We start from the raw sequence: 20,997 nt of genomic DNA on the forward strand, positions 1-20,997 counted from the left end.
TTTTTCCCTTAAGCCCTGAGGACTTATCTTTGCCCTAGTTTTCTACCCTAGAGGGTTGCTTACTTTTTTCCAGGTTTATTGATATTCCCAGGGTAAGCTATAAACAGCTTGAATGGTTTGATAATTTTTGTCTGGCCTGGGCTACAGCCTGCCCCGTGATTGGTCTTTTTTACCCACCTTGCAGGGATTGGTCAATATACTTATGCAAATGAATGACATACTTATGCATATAAAGTGACTGTGGCCTATGGAGAGGGTATTGGTCAGTTTGTGGCCCTGGGGGGAGAGCCATGCAATGAAATTGAACAGTAGAGTTCTTATATACATAGCCAACCACACAGAGGTTTGCAGACAGAAGAAGGAAGAAAGAACCAAAAAGGAGAAAAGGCAAAAAGAGTAGAAGCAGAAAAAGAGGAGGTGAGGAACCACTAAAAGTACAATAACACAAGGTCAAGGGCTGTACCATTGAAGAAAGTGAGAGGCCCAGAAGGAGTCCTGCAGCAGAGCTGGCAGCAGCAGGCAGGAAATTAAAATGTGTGAATGAGAAAAGAAAGAACGTCCAAGATTTTCACAAACACAGTTAAGGAAGCTTTCCTGGAGAAGATGATACAATCAAGATAAATTATTTCTAACAATATCTAGAATGGTTCCACCATTAGTATTTATTTCCACATGACATATTTCTATTTATGTAATGTTTACATCATTAGCAGAAAATTAGAAAATGCTGCTCTGCCTTTGAAAAGGAAGCAAGGTTAGGAGTGAAAACAGTGAAATCAGGATACAAGGAACACTCACGATAGGTCACTGGACGTTTGGGTGGGCTGACTGTTTTTAAAGCAAGCATACCAGGGAAATGACATGCAATTTGTACATTTTAAGGCAGCCAGGTATATAAAACTATCACTAATTTTATCGTTAATTTTCTAAAACTGAGGCATATGGCCTCAGAGCCCAACCCTTCTAGGAGACACCTGTTCTGGCTTATCCTCCTACACCAATCAGAATAGGCCACACATTCTTCTGAAATTGTCCTTGGCGAGATAACCACAGAACAGCCATAGTGGACCTCAACTGGTTTTAACAGGTTTTCTACACCATCTTAACACTTTAGGTGACCTATTAGCTCATTAAGTGAAAAATACATATAAGCACTCCACCTCTAGGTGAAGGCTTAACATGCTAATGAAGGAAAATCAACTCTTCCTCCCTCCCAGAGAATCAAACCCTTGTCTAGAGAAAATACATAGTCATCCCCAAGCCCTAAGGAGCCCTGATGGTGCAGTGGTTAAAGCGATTGACTGCTAACCGAAAGGTAGGTAGTTCGAAACCACCAGAGGCTCTACAGGAGAAAGATGTGGCAGCCTTATTCTGTAGAGATTTACAGCCTTGGAAACTCTATGGGGTCACTACGAGTCATAACTGACTGGAGGGCAGCAGGTTTGGTTTGGTTTGGTCCCCAAGCCCTGAGCCCCTGCATGAAGGTCAATCCTGAATATTCATAATGAATTTGCATTTCCTTGTGTGTACCCTGTAAAAGCCCACTTCCCCAAGCTGCCTGCAAGCAGTCTTGGAGGCAGCAGCCCTGATTGCTCCTTTCTTTGCACAATGAAATAAAGATGCCTTTCTAATCTCCCACCTCTGCCTCTTGTCTATTGGCTGCAACAAGTCATGCCAAGCAGAACCTGGGCTTTCCACCTGGCAACAAAACCACATAATCCCATATATCTGAATACTAGGGAAATAATTCTCAAAGGGAAATTCCGACAAATTACACTTGTGTCTCCATACCTGAGGGTTTGCAGTAGTCTCCAAGCAGACCATGGATATTCAACACACATGAGCAAGGTAACACTTTCCCAGCTGCTGAAATAAAATACACAAATAACCTACTCACCTCCCTTTGTGGTCTTTCCAAGGGCACAATATACAAGAACAGAGGCTTTTGTGGTCTGATTAAAAACACCTCTGTGTTCTAGCTTGGGTATATGTGAGACACTTCCACGTTCTAGCATGGTATACGTGAGATGGCAGACCCGGAAGAGATGGAGATGCATTTCCTTACCAGAAACATCCCTCAAAGGACACCAGTGCTTATCTTATCCTTTATAACATCACATATGTTTGGCAGATAACAAGCAAATCAAACAACTCCTCACCTTTAGAGAATTTCCACACGATGGTGGGTACAGGATAACCCTCAGCAGAGCAGTTGAGGATGACAGCTTTGCCATAAATCCCATCCTGGTCCCGGGGCTGAACCACAAACTTGGGGGGAACTGAAAAGAGAGAAACATCACCAGCAATTCAGACAAGACCATAAGTTAATAAAAGTGTACTTAAGAAATCCAAGAATTCTAGCGAATCTCAAAATACACAGAACGTTTTACATAGATGAGAAAATGAAATCAGGGTTTGCAGTTCGGGGCAAATGAGGAGAAAGTCTTGGTGTGGACAATTTTTATATCAATGAGCTCATGTAGATGGAAGTTATTTTGCACTGGGGAAAACTGGACCTCTGAGAGTAGGAGTTTGACTAAATCACAGGAAGGTGACATTTTGTTTTTCATTTATGTTATCAAAGGAGGTCTTTAGGAACTTTCTCTACAGAAAATAGAATTACAATCACTATTTAAAGAACAGATAGAACATATATGTGCTCCTTACAGAGCAATTTTCTAGGATAAGTAAGTATTCCTCTTGGGTCTGTGATGCTCCTAACCTCTATTTTTTTCTTTAGCAGGAGATGGAGGGAGAACTAATAGGAACCCTCTATAAGGTAACATAAACGGTTAGGCACTCGGCTGCTAACCAAAAGGTTGGTGGTTCAACCCAACCCAGAGATGCCTTAGAAGACAGGCCTGGTGAATTACTTCCAAAAAATGGGCACTGAAAACCCTTTGGAGCACAGTTCTACTCTGACATACATAGAGTCACGATGAGTCAGAATCGATTTGATGACAACTGGTTTAGTGTTTTGGTTTTAAAGGCAACAAAGAACACAACACAATATTGAACTTCTTCCAAAAATCTGAGAAGGACACATCATTCCTGGTGTCAGCACCGTTTTGGACCCAAGGGGGACTTTGGGGGCCAGTTGAAGTAATCCATCATAATGACTCTATAGTGTACCTATAAGAAACATCTATTGAGTAATTGCTTATTTGGTGAGTTTTGTAAGATGCTGGAAAGATCCATCCCTACCCAAAATGTACACATGTACCCTGCTTAAACATACCTACCAAGAGACAGCAATTTTTTTTATTGTACTTTAATCGAAGGTTTACAGAACTAGTTTCTCATTAAAGATTTAGTATACATTATTTTATGACATTGATTAACAACCCCACGACATGTTAACACTTTCCCTTCTCAACCTTGGGTTCCCTATTTGCCAGCTTTCCTATCTCCTCCTGCATTCTAGTCCTTGCCCCTGGGCTGGTGTGCCCCTTTAGTCTCGTTTTGCTTTATGGGCCTGTCTAATCTTTGGCTGAAGGGTGAACCTCAGGAGTGACTTCATTACTGAGATAAAAGGGTGACTGGGTATCATATTCTCAGGGTTTCTCCAGTCTCTGTCAGGCCAGTAAGTCTGGCTTTTCTTTTTTGTAAGTTAGAATTTTGTTATACATTTTTCTCCAGCTCTGTCCAGGACCATCTATTGTGATCCCTGTCAGAGCAGTCAGTGGTGGTAGCCAGGCACCATCTAGTTGTGCTGGACTCAGTCTGGTGGAGGCTGTGATAGTTGTGGTCCATTAGTCCTTTGGACTATTCTTCCCCTTTTATCTTTAGTTCTTTTCATTCTCCTTTGCTCCCAAAGGGGTGAGACTAATGGAATATTTCAGATGGCCACTCACAGGCTCTTAAGGCCCCAGATGCTACTCACCAAAGTAGAATGTAGAACATTTTCTTTATAAACTATGTTACACCAATTGAGCTAGATGTTCCCCGAGACCATGGTCCCCACAGCCCTCAGTCCAGCAATTCTGTCCCTCAGGGAGTTTTGGTGTCTCTATGGAGCATCCATGACCTTGCCTTTTGTACAAGCTGGACTGCTTTCCCCAGTATTGTGTACTGTCTTACCCTTCACCAAAGTTACCACTTACCTATTATCTATTTAGTGTTTTTCCATCCCCACCCCTTGCCTCTCTTGTAACCATCAAAGATTGTTTCTTTTTTGTGTGTAAACCTTTTCATGAGTTCCATGTCTCATACAATATTTGTCCTTTTGCAATTGACTTATTTTACTCAGCACAATGCCCTCCAGATTCATCCAAGTTGTGAGATGCTTCACAGATTCATCATTGTTCCTCATCGTTGCGTAATACTCCATCGTGCATATGTGCCATAGTTTGTTTATCCATTCATCTGTTGATAGGCATCTAGGTTGTTTCTTTTTGCTATTGTAAACAATGCTGCAATGAACGTGGGTATCCATATGTCGATATGTGTGGAGACTTATTTCTCTAGGATATATTCCTAGGAGTGGGATTGCTGGATCATATAGTATTTCTATTTCTAGCTTTCTAAGGCAGCACCATATCGTTTCCCAAAATGGTTATATCATTTTGCATTCCCACCAGCAGTGCATAAGAGTTTCAATCTCTCCATAGCCTCTCCAACATCTGTTATTTCCCGTTTTTTTTTTTTATTCGTGCCAGTGATGTCAGGTAAGATGGTATCTCACTGTGGTTTTGATTTGCATTTCTCTAACGGCTAGTGATGGCAAGCATTTCCTCATGTATCTGCTGGCTGCTAGAACGTCCTCTTTGGTGAAGTGTCCATTTCCTTTGCCCATTTTTTAATCGGATTGTCTTCTTGTTACAGCGGTGTTGGATTTTCCTGCAGATTTTAGAGATTAGACCTTTGTTTGATTTGCAATTGCCAATTTTTTTTTCCCAGTCTGTAGGTTCTCTTTTTACTCTTTTGGTCAAGTCTTTTGATGAGCATAAGTGTTTAATTTTTAGAAAGTCCCAGTTATCTAGCTTAACTTCTGGAGTTTGTGTATTGTTGGTTATGATTTATATCCTGTTAATGCCATGTGTTAGGGCCTCTAGCGTTGATCCTATTTTTTCTTCTGTGAACTTTATAGCTTTTGTCTTTGTATTTAGGTCTTTGATCCATTCTGAATTAGTTTTTGTGTATGGTGTGAGGTATGGGTCCTGTTTCATTTTGTGCAGATGGACATCCAGTTTTGCCAGCACCATTTGATGGATTTTGGGCCCTTGTCGAAGATCAGATGACTGTAGGTGGGTGGATTTACATCTGGGTCCCAGTTCTGTTCCACTGGTCAATGTGTCCGTCTTTGTATACCAGGCTGTTTTGACTACCGTAGCTGTATAGTAGCTTCTGAGGTCAGGTAGTGCGAGTCCCCCTGCTTTATTCTTCTTCTTCAATAGTGCTTTACTTATCCGGGGCTTCTTCCCTTGCTATATAAAGTTAATGATTAGTTTTCCCATCTCTTTAAAGAATATTGTTGGTATTTGGATTGGGATTGCATTGTATTTGTAAATTAGAGAAAGCAATGGTTTCATGTTAAGTTACTGTGATTGGAAGAATCTTCAAGTCTTCTCTTAAAGAGAAGATACAAATCCTTGATGAAATATGCAGCATCTGAAGCTGTTACCATTCCCCAATCCATCCCTGCAGATCAGTGATTAATTATGGGATAGACTTTCAACGACACAGTCATAGAATTACATGAGAGAAGACGCGATTATGTCCACCAAATATTAGACACTTAGCGAATGTGAGCATTCTTCCTCCCCTTTCCACAATTCCTTATAAGGCGAATCGTGTCTGCTTTGCAATATCCAGGTTTCTTTTTAAGACAAAGAGGTGAGCCTATGTACCACAGAGACTCTGGAATTCCAGACACCACAAGTAATGGGTTAAGGATAGAGTTAGGGTCCAGGTCCTCAAGAGGCTTAGAAGCATGTTGAAATGATATAAGCCACAGGGATCACTTTGGTCATAAAACAACCAAGGAGGAGAAAATGATATGAAGACACAAAAGGCTGCAAGAGATGGGAACTCACTGCCGTGTTTCCGGAGCAGAACGTTTTAATTTTCTAGCTCAGCTTTATGTAGAAAGTGTTACACATGGAGAGGCAACCAAGCTTGACGGTCAGGCACGTAGACCAGAGAGCTCAACGCCTGGGTTTGATTTCCAGCTCTGGTACCTCCAGCTGGATGTTGTTGTGAAAGTTATCGAATCACAGAACGTTATCTCTTGGCCTCAATTTCCTTATCTATAGGATTGTAACAGGAATTAAATGAATTAAGACGAGAAAAGTGCTCAGAACAGTGGGTGGCAGATGTTGCCGTGCTGTCTGAGTGTCGGTTACTTTATTAAATGCCAGTATGTCTAGCTTTAGCATATCCTTAACAAACAAAGTTCCCAACTTGCAAATGAAATAAATCATTTACATAGCCAGTGGGTTTCTAGGATATTTCTGAACTAGCAAATAATTTTATCTAATTCAAATGGTATTCTAAGGCAAATTTATTGCACAAAATGAAATATGTTTAAAATAATATCATAATGGGGTGTATTTCTTGGTGAGAAAATTATTTCTAGGAAAAATGCTGGAGATTATATAAAGCAAGGGTTTCTGTTAAAGTTGATCAATCAACATCAAGGGCACATTGCAAAGTTTAAGACATCATTCCAGAATTGCTCTTCCCAGGGGGAAAGGTAAATCTGTAGTCATTTGCATTCTACACACTATTTGGCTTAAATTCATCTGCTGAGAGCAAGAAACTCCTTGTTAAATGGGCAAGGTAACTAGTCTCTTCTCTTTCCCCTGGAAGAATGTCAGTTATACCAGATCTATAATTCTTCCCTTCAATTTGGCTATAATCCATAGGTTTGTACTTAAAATGGATTGAAGAGGTTTCCATGGGAAATACCATTGACATATTGTAAGCAAGGTAATTACAATTGGAAATGGCCCCTAAAGTAGTAGAATAATTCTACTAAATCATCAAAAAAAACAAGCCCAGAATAAATGCCTATCTCTGATTTCAAACCTTTTCCTCCCTGCTTACTGAATATTGAGCACATTGGTCTTGCTATTCCTTGAACACATCAAACTCACTCCTGGTTCAAGGTCATGGTACTTGTTGGTCTTTCTGCCTAGAACTCTTTCTCCAGTTAGGCATGTGATCCACTCCCTCACTTCATTCAGGTCTCTACTCAAAAACCACCCTTTCAGAAAGGCTTACCTTGACCATCCTACCTAAAATACCTTTCCTACCTCATTGCCATTCCTCGTACTAACCTTACCTTCTTTCCTGCCTGTCTTCCTATTTTCTTTCCTTCCTCCCTTCCCTCCCTCCTTCCTTCCTTCCCTCCTTCCATCCCTTCCTCCCTCTGTCTTCCTTCCTTCCCTCCCTCCCTCTTCCTTCCTTCCTTCCTTCCTTCCTTCCTTCCTTCCTTCCTTCCTTCCTTCCTTCCTTCCTTCCTTCCTTCCTTCCTTCCCTCCCTCCCTCCCTCCCTCCCTCCCTCTCTCCTCCAGTAGAATGTGAGCTCTATGGGGCAGAGATTTAGTGTTTCCATTTTGATCACCATTGTAGCCCCAGCACCCAGAACAATGCCTGTTATAAAAAAATATACTTAATAAATGTGTTGGAATAACAAATGGATGAATGAATGAATGAGTGAAGTAAAACAATAAAATGAATGGTATCAAAAGTTGGGTCAGTAAACATAGTAAAAAGATGTTGTTGCTGTTGTTGTTAGTTTGGCTTCAAGTTGATTGCTACTCATGGCAACCCCAAGCCATGTATTTCAGAGTAGAACTGTGCTCCACAGGGTTTCCACGGCTCTGACCTTTCAGAAGCAGATTGTCAGGCCAGTCTTCAGAGGTGCTTCTGGGTGGGTTCAAACCACCAACGTTTTGGCTAGTAGTCAAGTGCTTAACCATCTCTGCCACCCAGGGACTTGCTATCCTTGTATACTTATTTTCTTTTTCCTGTCAAATAAAGGTCAACCACAGGCCGTTAGGAACTGGAATCGACTCAGCAGCAATGGATTTGTTTTTTTTTTTTTTTTTTTGGTTATAGGCCTTTCAGCTAGCATGTTTGTTTCTCTATGTGGGACAAGATCATTACAAACCAGAAATAACAAGTCTATCATAAGGTACGCAGAAGTGTTAGAAAAGTTACCTCCTTTGGAATCACGGACAGGAAACCATTGCTTTGGCAGCTTTCCTGTCAGTGGTTCAAGGCTAATAATAGGAACTAAAGGGCAGGCATGATCCGTCATTAAGTCCAACATTTTACCTCAGATGGTTTCATTAACGCCAAGGTCACCCAAATGAGCATGTCATTAGGGAGATTATTGGTGCACTGCAGAGCCCTGGTAGCACAGTGGTTAAGAGTTTGCTGCTAACCGAAAGGTCAGCAGTTTGAATCCACCAATCACTCCTTGGACACCCTGTGAGGCAGTTCTACTCTGTCCATAGGTTCACTATGAGTTGGAATCGACTGGATGGCGATTGGTATAGGCCATAGGGCACACATGCAAGAGCCAAGCTTGTTTTCTGTTTATTACATTTTCCTTATGATAACAGTTAATTTATTTTAAGTCTTTATAGATCTTCCCAGTGACCCAGGCTATCAAAAATGTGCTAAACTTTACAGTGATCTGAGATCATAAGACTCTGCTATAAGGAGACACTAAAATTGGGTCCCAAATTTCATTTCTAACATATACATCTCAGCCTAAATTTCTTAGTTGTCACCTCCAACACGCACATGCAAAATATCACCAACTTCTTAGAATTTCTTCAGAATATATTTTACTGTTAATTTTTTAACTCGATTCCCAAGGTTGCCATTCTAAATAATTGCTTCATACTTGTATCACCCCCATGGTCTCTTTCATGTGATGTGTACTTAATCATGTTTTCAAGGTCATGTAGACATGACAAATTTTCTGTATTATTTCTGGAGCCCCAGCAAAACCAAAGTCCATAGCAACCCTATAGGACAGAGTAGAACTATCTCATAGGGTTTTCAAGGAGCAGCTAGTGGATTCAAACTGCTGACCTTTTGATTAGCAGTCATTGCTCTTAACCACTGCACCACCAGAGCTCCACAGGTTTCCTCCTACTTCCCTGGCTACTTTTTGTCCTTCTCTGGCTCCACTACTAGTTCCTCTTCCTTTTCTGGAACCCTGAATGTTGAAGTGCCTTGTGTCTAGGGCTCTTGTCTCTCCCTCATCCTTGGTCCCTTGTCACAACTGCCCCTCCCTGTTGCTTTCCTATTTCTGTTCACCCTGTTAAAGGCAAAGCATGGAGAAGACATAACTGATTCCTCTTCCTCTCTGTGTGACATTTGCTTTAGAAAAATATTTTGTTTTCTTTATCTCCAAAACCTACTGCAAATTCAGCTGCTTCTTATTACCTTGACCTTTGTTACCTTAATCCAAGGCATTTTCTCTTGCCTGAACTTCTGAAAGAGCCTCTTAACTACCATCCCTGATTTCTGGACAACTCCTTCCCTCCTAGGAAGGCTGATAGGCTGATGATTAAAAAGGTAAATCAGGCCTTGCCACTGCCCTGACACAAGCCACCCATCACTTACTTCACCTTGTATTTAGAATAAAATCCACCCTTCTTTAAAAGAGAAATTATTTATTCAAATTACATAGGGCACTAGGACTCAAATCTAACTGCACATTTGAACCTCTAGGGTAGAGAACTGTACACTTTACTGATGCCAGGCAGGCATCGTACCTCCAAAGATTTGTATTTAATTAGTACAAGCTGCAGCCTGGACACTAAGGATTCTTAAAAGCTCCTTAAGCTTTAAAAATTCTAATGCATGACATATATAATAATTTTAAATTTTTTTTTTTTTTTGTAGCTCACAAGACTTTATGACTTTTGAAACTTTTGCCTCAATGGGGGACAATGGTGGTTCACCGGTAGAATTTCCGGCTTCCATAAGGGAACTGGACAGGATTTCATTCTGTTGTGTATCTGGATGCCAAGAGTTGGGGGCCAGCCTGGTGGCAGCTAACAGCCCATCAACATAGCGTCTGGGTAAATCTGAGGCAAAATTATTTCTTTGGCCAGATGATATATAGCATTAGAAAGGACATGATTTATTGCGGTTGAATAAAAAGTCATACACAGTGGGATAGGTTAATCATTTAGAGAAATATTTAGCAGGAACAAGTGTGTACCTGAACTGATTTCATTAAAAAGGTCTCCAATGCAGATAAGCTGATTTCAATGTAGATAGATTTCAAAAGAGATTGACAAATAGCTGATTTTTATTGCTACTTAAAAAAAAAAAAAGAAATAAAAAAAAAAACAAGTAATGATTACAATCACCACCAATAGCCTGGCTAACATCTAACTTATCCTTAATATATATTATTTTCTCTGATGAACATAAGGAATATCACTGATGATTCAGAAATTGTTACATAATTGTCAGTTGGATTTTAGACATTTTGCTATCTTTCTCAGCTGACTGGTGATTCTGATCTCAAGTGGGGTCAATACTGTAATAAACTTCAGATTAATTGTAAAGCCTAATGTAACCTTTTCTAGTGGATCACTAAGTTGGGAGTGGGGAGAAAAAAATCAGTGCCAGAAATACTGAAGTAATTGTGACATTTCATTTTCACCTGGAATCTTTGCATTTTATATTTGGGTCATATTGTCAGGCAAAGAAATATAATCATTCAAAGCAACTGGTGAAAAAAATGAATGAGAACATTAAATACTGAGCTCTAGAAAAAAAGGAACAGTTACTAAGCTGTTTACTACACAGTTATGAAAGCTACATTGTCATTTAACCCTTCACTAATAATGTTGCCATGAACATAATTTAAAGAATAAAAGAATGAGAGGGTTTTGTAGTTATCCTCCCAAGCTTCTAATAGCCCTTGTAAATACCAAGACAATTCTAAAAGAACGTATCACTTTTTTTTTTAATTTAAGTGATAGTTTAATTAATAAACATGTCAAGTTTATTGCTGCAAAATATAAATAAAAGAATTTATCATAGTTCTCACTGGTTGTGATAATAAAATTACAGCATTATTTCTGCTTTGTTGTATTTTGCAGTTTATTATGGCTTTTGCTCTACCTTATTTTCCTCCCCCAAATCATTGAGAAAGCATGGAAGGCTCCCCAAGGTTCTCATGTCCTTAATAAGTACTTCACGAACTGGCAAGCACCAAATAAAACTAATTTTTAGTAAATATATAAACAAATATGTTTGTTTCAGTTAAGTGATGTACTCATTCACTATCTAGTTGTGATTTACTCACCAGGAAATAAAAAATCTGTAGAATGAGAAGGCAGAAAGGGATAGGAGCTGGGTGAATGGACACGGCAAACCCAGGGTAGAAAGGGGGAGTGTGCTGTCACATTACAGGGATTGCAACTAGGGTCATATAACCATATGTGTATGAATTTTTGTATGAGAAATTAACTTGAGCTGCAAAGTTTCACCTAAAGCACACACACACACACACACACAAAATGGTAGGAATATAAGGCTAACTGTTGTTGTTATAGCTGCCTTCAAGTCACTCCCGACTCCTGGTGACCCCTTCGCGATGGCACAAAGTGCTGCCCAGTCCTATACCATCCCCATGATCATCTGCGGATCAGACCATTGTGATCCACAGGGTTTTAACTAGCTAATTTTTGGAAGCAGATAACCAGGCCTTTCTTCCTAGTCTATCTTAGTCTGGAAGCTCTGCTGAAACCTGTTCAGCCTCATAGCAACATGCAAGCTTCCACTGACAGACAGGTCGTGGCTGTACATGAGGTGTGTTGGCCGGGAATTAAATTGAACCGCTGGGTCTCCCACATGGAAGGTGAGAATTCTACCACTGAACCATCACTGCCTCCTCTCTTTGAGAGACCTAATATTTTCAAATTATCATCTCTTAAGTTTTATTACGTTTTTATATTATAATTGGTAACTAACGTCAGTTTCACAGAAGCTTAGTTAACATATTTGAAGAACCACCACATAAAGCCATAAATAAGATTGTTATCATCTACATTATCCTGAATAACTAGGCTCCATTTCGGTGCCTCTGACCATTTGCCTTGGTCAGAAAAAGTCCGGTTGCCTTTCCTGCAAGGCCAAGTGATACAAAGACTATCTTATGTCCATGTTTCCCTAACATTTCTGTTTTCTGGCTCGGACCCTTCTGAGCAGATTACGTAGGAGACAGGCTGACGGACTGCTTGGCCCTTCACAAGTGCTGAAAATAAGGGTCACATCTGCTTATAAGAAAACACTTGGGAAACAGATACTAGGCTGGCCACCATTTTTATTTATCTTAAAAAAGGAAAACATTTTTTATGTATCCCAATTCTTATACACAAAAGTTCAAAGTAGAAAGGGAAAAGTGTTATTCATACCTTTAGTTTCTAACTCAATTAGTATCTTAGTGAAGATATATTTCTTACTCATTTACTAAAAAAACTAGGCGAAATATTTTTCATGAATACAAAATTGGTTTCTCTGTATGACTTCTAAGTATGATTCTCTATCTTTTGTAGGCTAGTAGACAAACAGACCACCACCTGTCTGTCCATTTGTTCTACTGTGGTGGCTTGCATGCTGCTACGTGCTATGATGTTAGAAGCTATACCACTTACTGTGGACAGGTTTCACAGGAGCTTCCAGACTAAGACTAGGAAGAAAGGCGTGGTGATCTATTTCCAAAAATTTTAGCCAATGAAACCCTTATGGATCACAACAGAATATTATCCACCATAGTGCTAGAAGATGAGGCCCCTAGGTTGGAAAGCAGCAATGGATTCAAGCATGAGAATGGTGCGGGACCGGGCAGTGTTTCATCCTACAGTACATGGGGTCACCATGATTCAGAGCTGACTCAATGGTAACTAACAACCAGTAAGCGAGGAGAAGTGTCATCGGGACAAGTTTTAAGGACTGAGGAAGAACACGGGCATCTACTGCTCAAGAGTCTACTTGTCTACTTGGATCCACCAACTCTCCTGCAGGTGGCTGAAATCATTTCCTCCCCAAAAAGCACCCTGTGAGCCCAAAGTTTGGGGAGTTTTAAAATGCAAATAAGCTAAAATATTCCTGTTTAAATTTATAGAGTTATTTTTGCAGTGTGTATGAATGGTGTACTGGCAGACGAATGCACACTTATTCCTGGAGAATCATGGATCACAGCATGTCCATGCTGGACAGACTTTAGAGAACACTAGCTGCTCATGTCTCAGATGAGGACTGTGATGCTTCACGGGAATTTGGTGACTTGAATGCAGATTTGAAATAAGGCTGATGCTTACAATTTAGATTTATTGAAATTACTTGCCAATGTTGTCAATACATTAGATGGCTCTATTTTTTTTTTCCATAAATATTATCACATGCTGCTTTAATTTAAAAAACATTACAACAGTCTTTCAAATATTGGGAGATCCAATGCTAAGTATAAGAGTGGAGAAAAGTAAAGCATACTCCTTTAAAAACAAAACATGACAAGACATAGAAAGAGCAGAAAACTACTATTTTATGGCTATTTGGAAAAACTGTGCTATATGGCCTTTATAAATATTATTTTAAAAAGACATTTATCTAAATACTAAGTAAACAAAAAACAAAAAAAACATTACCTTTGAGTTGATTCTAAGTCATGGCGGCTCCATGTGTTACAGAGTACAACTGTTCCATAGGGTATCCTTGGGTCTAAGTCATGGCGACCCCATGTATTACAGAGTAGAACTGTTCCATAGGGTATCCTTGGGTCTAACTCATGGCGACCCCATGTGTTACAGAGTAGAACTGTTCCATGTGTAATCTGTACGGAAGCAGATCACCAGACCTATCTTTCACAGCACCACTGGGTGCGTTTGAACCACCTAACTTTAGGTTAGTAGTCGAGCGCAAACCACTTGCACAACCCAGGGACCTAAATGAAAGTAGAAGTGTTATAAAAAGTGCTGTATAAAATAAAAGCAGTATAGCAGGAGCTCATGGACTTTGAGCCTCAAAAATGAGTGGGTCAGGGTCTGGAAGCCCTATTTCATGAATTGAATCTACAGCTCTCTGTACTTTTCTTATGCGTAATTATTTTAAACTTTGTATTTTAGGTCAATAAAACCTTGGCTTGGAGTTGAGAGGTGTTCTATAGTTACATTTCTCCTTTTTAATGTGACAAGAGTGAATTCCAGTTATTTCCACAGTATTTCCAACACACGCCATCTGGGATGTGGTTGAATTCCATTCCATCGGCGCCATGGGCCACTGCGCTCTGCTTACCTCTCACGATGAGCTGACTCTGGTGCTCCACTGCTGCTGCCTCATTCCGTGCGATGCAGGTGTAATTGCCATTATGCATCAGGGAGAGGTTGGAAATCCTTAGGGAGCTTGTGAAGTCAATGTTGTCAATGGTTACGCCCAGGCTCGCTGGGATGGGCCGGCCGTCCTTCTGCCAGGTGATGGTGATTGGTAAGTCCCCTGAGACCACGACACATGGGATAAAGACCCTCTGTCCTATGGAGAATCTTGGAAACTCAAAAGGTTGGATAAAAGGTGGAACTGAAAGACAAGGGGAAAAAAAAAGTAAGGGAGGAACAATAATAATGAACTGTGTATACAGTCTATCTTTGCTTTTTCTTTAACCCCTTTGTGTTCTGTAGAAAGGGTAACACGATCACTAACGTACCTCATTCAGTTGACCTGGGTTGGATCCTGAGAGTTTCCATTTCTAACAAGCTCCCAGGTGGTCCCGGGACCAGACTTGGAAACCAGTGACTTAGGATATGTCAAGTTGCTTAAATCTGTGCCACATAGGCCTTTCAAAGGATAGTCTCTTGCTTTGAACATCTTATTTTAAACTATTACAACACTATACTATCTCATTTCTTGGTCTAAACAAGATACTGGAAATTCAGGCATACCGATGAGGGCTCAGCAAGAAGCTACAGTTGAAAACTAAAGGAGGCCAAGAAACTAGACACCAACTATAAAGAGCAGACACAAGAATTCAATGCACCCAGCAGTTTGGGACATTGTGGGCTATAGCCCATTGCCCTTAATAGCCGTATTTTTTGCAATTCATACAAAACCAGAGGATATAAGTAAGACTCTGAATCATAAGTACAGTTAATATATTAACTGGACAAAGGAAACATTTTGTATATTTAAAAAATCATATTGACACAATAAAACAATCTAAAATAATTAAAATACATTTTTCATGATAAAGGAAAGATTTAGTCAGAGGGAAAAGTCATTTTCCCGGAATAATGTCCAAGTCAGACTTATTTCTTGCTTTGTCTGTCATATTACATCAGAATGCAGGCCACTATTTGCTGCTGTTGTTAGCTGTTCTCGAGTGGGCCCCCGACTCATGGTGATCCTAGGCACAAAGGAGTAAAACACTGCCTGGTGCTGCACCATTCCCAGGATGGGTTATGGAGCAGACCATTGTGATCCATAGGGTTTTCACTGGCTGATTTTCAGAAGTAGATCACCGGGCCTTTCTTCCTAGTCCATCTTAGTCTGGAAGCTCCACTGAAATCTGTTCAGCATCATAGCAACCTGCAAATCTCCACTGACAGACCAGTGGTGTGTGTAGATGAAGTGCATTGGCCAGGAATCGAACCCAGGTCTCCCACATGGAAGGCAAGAAAGGTCATCATTAGTATATCATTAAGAAACCACCTTGATCCTCTCCTTACCACACCCACTGACTCTCTTGCTTCAAGCCATGACTCACAAGGCTGCTGTACAAAACTCTCAAAAAATCTTTTCAAAGGTCCAAAATCTGAAATTTTGCAATCAGAAGATATAAAGTTGGAGGCAAAAATAAACCCAGTGACTCACAGCCTCTTCTAATGATTTCAGTAAAAGCAAACCATCCTTTTGAGACACATGGATTACTTAACCTGATTCCTTATGTCACCCAAATAAAAGGTAAATTCCCCAAAGCTAGTTGGCAATGAAAGCTTGTAATATCACAGAAGCAGAAATTCTGAAGGTGACATGCAACAGGTTTTGACATAACCTTTCTACAAGAAGTATGTAAATATTCAGTAAATGTCACTTATTACTTGGTGTGTGTATTTCCTCTGCAGAGGCTGGGTTCCTCTCTCCGTGGCTGCTCGGAGCCATCGGATTCTGCCAAATGTCAGCTTGGATTCATTGTTTCTCAGTCCTCAACAAGAAAGTTAAATCATGCTATGTTTCATGTCTTTTCCCTCAAGAAGTAATTGTATACTCCTTTTCACAGGGAATGTGTGTGTATATATACATTTCTTCCCTAGAGAGGGGCAGTACCACATGTTGGGAAAAAAAAAATTGGATTTGGTGTCAGTCAGTCTTGGGCAATTAGCAGTGCTGTCTTGATCCATTTTCTTTAACTCTTTGATTCTGTTTCTTCATGTGGACAATGGTGATCACGAAATTCAATTCATGAGAGTGTTTGGGAAGTTTATCTAACAAGCCCAGCACAGAGCCCAGGTGGTACATGGAAGCGTCATTCTGCCTTCCTTCCTCCTGTCTCTTTCTTTGACTCAAGGGCCACAATTCACTGGGAAAATCAAATATATTACGTGTACGTTGAGACATACCGAGACTCTATTTTCATTGCTGTTGTTGTTGCTAGTTGCAGTTGGGCCGGCTCTGACTCGCAGAGGCCTTCTTTATAACAAAACAAAACACTGCCCACGCCTGTACCATCTTCATGATCATTGGTATGTTTGAGTCCATTGTTGGGCCCATTGTGTCAATCCATCTTAGTGAGGATTTCCCTAACCTTCACTGGCCCTCCACTTTATTAAACATGATGTTCTTCTCCAGTGATCAGTCCCTCCTGATGACACATCCAAAGTAAGCAGGTTGATGTCTCCAATAATATTCTGTGGTCCATAGGGTTTTCACTGGCTAATTTTTGGAAGTAGATCAGCAGGCCCTTCTTCCTAGTTTGTCTCAACCTGGAAGCTCTGTTGATACCTATCCCCCTTTGGTGACCCTAGTGGTAATCTGAACTACTGGTGGCATGGCTTCCAGTATCACAGCAACACATAGCCACCACAGTACCACAAACTGACAGAAGGGCAGTGGCTATCTTCTTTACCATATACCATTCTATCAGTTCTACCTTTTGTCATCTCATTTTGCATTGTAGTCTAACTCCACGAAGGAGTCTCATGCAATCCTCAAGACGACAGCTTTTGGTCTCAGACTGCCCAAATGGCCCTTCCTCAAGCCAAAGTCTTTAATCTGCCCAGACCTTATGTGTTCTCACACCCCCTTTTCTCCATTCTGCCTAACAAATTCTTTCTTCCCATCCTTTAACGACTTTTCTTTTCCCACATCTTATGTGTTTCATGAAATCTCCCAAAATTGTACCTGCTCATCCTATCCATTTTGAGAATGTAAATCCCGTGGCTGATCTCTGAGAGCCAAGTCCCAACTACACACCCATCCTACGTGCATGCACCCACACTGGGCAAGTCTGGGACCTGCAGCGACTTCAAGCTCTGTACTGTTCATTAACACACCATCTGTGACTCTAGGGCAATGAGGCTGGTGAGCTTGTGTGACTTTAAGTCAAGCAAATCACTTAACGGGCTCCCCATCCACAAGCGTGGTTATGTGTCTAGTCCTGCTACTTGGCAAAGCACTTTAGGTTTCCAAAGTTGTAGATTACTGACTCCAGCTTGATGTAGTTCTCCACTCTATACACAGAACACAATTTAGCTGTTCCTCCACCCACACCAGGAACCTGTTGTCCATACAGAATACATTATACTACATCTTATCTGAATATAGTGACCTATACACATTCTACTTCTTTAAATAGAGTGAACCAGGAGTACAGGAGTTGTACCGAGTTTACCCTTTTTATTCCCCACAATCTGTGGAATAGTGCCTTATGTATGTTAATTGCACAATAAAACCAGAACCTGTCACCGTCGAGTCGATTCTGACCCATAGTGACACTATAGGGCAGAATAGAACTGCCCCATAGGGTTTCCAAGGAATGGCTGGTGGATTCGAATTGCTAACCTTTTGGTTAGCAACCAAGCTCTTAACTACTGCACCACCAAAGCTCCAACTGCACAACAGTTCTCTGAAAATACCTTTTGGAGGTGACGACGAATACACGCTTACACTGAATATTACACGGCCCTAGAGTTGTTACTAGAAAAGGAAGATACAACTGGCAGGTCAGGACACAGTAATGGGATGGCAGGGCAAGGGCAGAGCTCATGCTCATAGTCTTTCTGGTCTAGGGGCCCAGGACTTCTAACTAGCAGTTCCACTGGGCCATCCCACCCCCTGAAAGTTGGTCAAGACATGGTTAAGACCTGGTCTTTCTTATTCAGGTATGGCCACTCATGACAACTCTGAACTGCTACATGAGCTTACTCCCTGAGCTGGAAGACCTCCAAGCCATCGGCGGCCAGAGCTGCTTCTGGCTCAAATGAGTTTTAGACTGGTTCTGGGTCTGAGCTTCAGAGGGGACCAACCCTGCTGGAGGAGGCAGAGGCATCAGGCCAAGATAAGGAAGGCCCGATGAGGGAGTAAGAACACTGTTCAAGCCAGCAGGTGCTAAAAGAAACCAGAGGCTTAAGCAGTTCACATAAACTTGGGCTCCTTTGGTGCCTCTTCTTGGCCTCTCACTCTGAGCTCCCCTTACTGTTCAATATGAACTGATTTTAACTGACACCCACACACTGTCTAGGAAGGAAAGGCAAGGGGGAACTCTGACCCTGACTGTTGGGTGGGAAGGGCAGGGACAGAGGAGCAAGGCATGTCAGTCACTACAGTGTGGTGAGGCTGACATTCAGGATCAATATCTAAGGTTTCCTTACAGATGTATGTCTTGGGTGTGTTTGGGACAGCTGAAATAATGCAAAATAAATAAATAAATAAAACATGTTGAAAGTATTTTTCTCTAGGCATAGGTTGGAAAAAGCACATTTGAATTTTTGTGGCTGAATTAAATAGGAGATTTGGATGTATTCTAAAACCAGTTGACATCAGATTCTGACTCATGGCAACCCCATGTCCGTGAGAGTACAACTGTGCTCCATAGACTTTTCAACAGCTGATTTTTTCAGAAGTAGATTGCCAGGCCTTTCTTCCAAGGTGCTTCCAGGTGGACTCGAACCTCTAGCCTTTCAGATTACAGCTGAGCACTTAACTGTCTCTGCCACCCAAGGACTCTTTGAGCACATTTAGAGAAATGCATTTCAACTGAAGTAGTTAAGACTTGCTCAGACGAGAAGAATCCCTGTTCTGCTCTGTGCTCCTTTAAGACAAAGGTTATGAGCAAAAACAGGAAACTAAAGTTTGCAGAGAGTCCTCGGCTCTGGCCACATTCTAAATTATAAAGAAACATTGTCTCCCATGGCCAGAAATGAGTAGCTGGACCAAATCACCCATATTTACTCCAATTTCAGAAAGTACTGGGTTCACTGAACCTGCTATGACTTGGAAGACTGTTTCTGATTAAAAACAAGAACAAAAATCCTATAGACCAAATTTCACAATTCTCGCTCAGTATAAACACTAGCAGTCTGCAGAACCAGCACATTTCACCTACTGTTGCTAGAACATTATCCGTCACAGATACGGCGGTGACAACATGCATCTTTTCTCAGATTACATTGTACCGCTAAACATGGGCTGAGACTATTTCTTTTTCTGGGGTTATTTCTTAGTGCATGTGATTTTTTGTATATAAGATTATCATCTTCATTTTATTCAATCAAGATTCCAATATGGGTAATGAGGTTTTTTTTTTGTTTTGTTTTCCCAATTACTAGAACTGATTTACAACTATTTTTATGATAAATATGATTCAAAAATATTTCTAGGCTAATTAAATGGACCAGTAATATTTTTTCCCCCCAAGGGAGCCCCTGGGTGCGTAAATGATTACTAGCTGAAAGGTTGCTGGTTCAAAGTTACTCAGCGGTACCTCAGCAGACGTGGCACTCGCAACAACAATGACAATATATTTCAAAGATAATAAATCTCAGCACCTTTTCTGCTTGTTTATGGCTATTTATTTTAGCTATCTAAAACAGAGACAGGTGTTTTATAAGAGATTTGAGTTTAAAATTCCATGGCAAAGGGAGAATGTGGGTAGGTGTCTCCTTCATTTATAAAATGCATGTAACAAATTACAGGAAATTAAAAACCTTAAATAGGTAGTTCAGCAATTCAAATGAACCTGTGTGCCCCTTACTAATCATAAACTCACTGAAACATTGTTCCTGAGTGCCCTGTCCTGGCCTCAGTTCCTTCCTCTATGTCCCTGATGCTCTCTCTACTCCCTCAGTTCCAGCTGACAGTTCATTGCCATTGATTCCCTAACTTTCAACCAAAAGCTCCTCGTCAAGCTCCATGGCTGCTTGTGCAGTTGTCTACTGATATCTTCAACGTGATGTCTCAGAAGCATCTCAAATCCCAAGCCAAACATATCACATTTCACCCTTAACCTAAGATTCATTGTCAATTCTCTACTCCAATTAGAGGGTGGTGGTGGTTCAGTGGTAGAATTCTTGCCTTCCATGTGGGAGACCCAGGTTCGATTCCTGGCCGGTGCACCTCGTGTGCAGCCACCACCCCTCTGTCAGTGGAGGCTTGGGTGTTGCTATGATGCTGAATGGGCTTCAGCGAAGCTTTAAGACTAAGACTAGCTAGAAAGGACTGGTCATCTACTGCCAAAAATCAGCTGATAAAAACCCTTTTATCTCAAGAGTCTGATCCACAACTGATCATGGGGATGGCTCAGAACCAGGTAGCATTTTGTTCTTTTGTGCACGGAGTCACCACGAACAGGGGTCGACTTGATGCCAGCTAACGACAACATCAGTGACAGCAAAATCTCCCAGTTACATGAAGCTCAGGATAACAAAAGCATTATTCTTTATCTCCAGCCATGTCCAGTTCGTTGCTAAGTCTTGTCCTTTCTACCTCTAAATATCTCTTTTCCAAACACACTGCCATCACCTT

General features: G+C 40.9%; 1 protein-coding gene across 2 annotated transcripts in view; it reads right to left on the reverse strand.

The window, feature by feature from the left end:
* DSCAM (DS cell adhesion molecule) overlaps nt 1-20,997 on the reverse strand; it is a 774,401-nt gene that overhangs the window by 290,973 nt on the left and 462,431 nt on the right. For both annotated transcript variants that reach the window (XM_023559109.2, XM_064279473.1), the window contains exons 8-9: nt 14,281-14,559; nt 2,160-2,279 (exon numbers count right to left, since the gene is read on the reverse strand). In XM_023559109.2, coding sequence (XP_023414877.1) covers nt 2,160-2,279; nt 14,281-14,559 — 399 coding nt within the window. The remainder of the gene's footprint in view (nt 1-2,159; nt 2,280-14,280; nt 14,560-20,997) is intronic.

The sequence above is a fragment of the Loxodonta africana genome, chromosome 2 (assembly GCF_030014295.1).
Source record: "Loxodonta africana isolate mLoxAfr1 chromosome 2, mLoxAfr1.hap2, whole genome shotgun sequence".
Taxonomy (NCBI): Eukaryota; Metazoa; Chordata; class Mammalia; order Proboscidea; family Elephantidae; genus Loxodonta; species Loxodonta africana.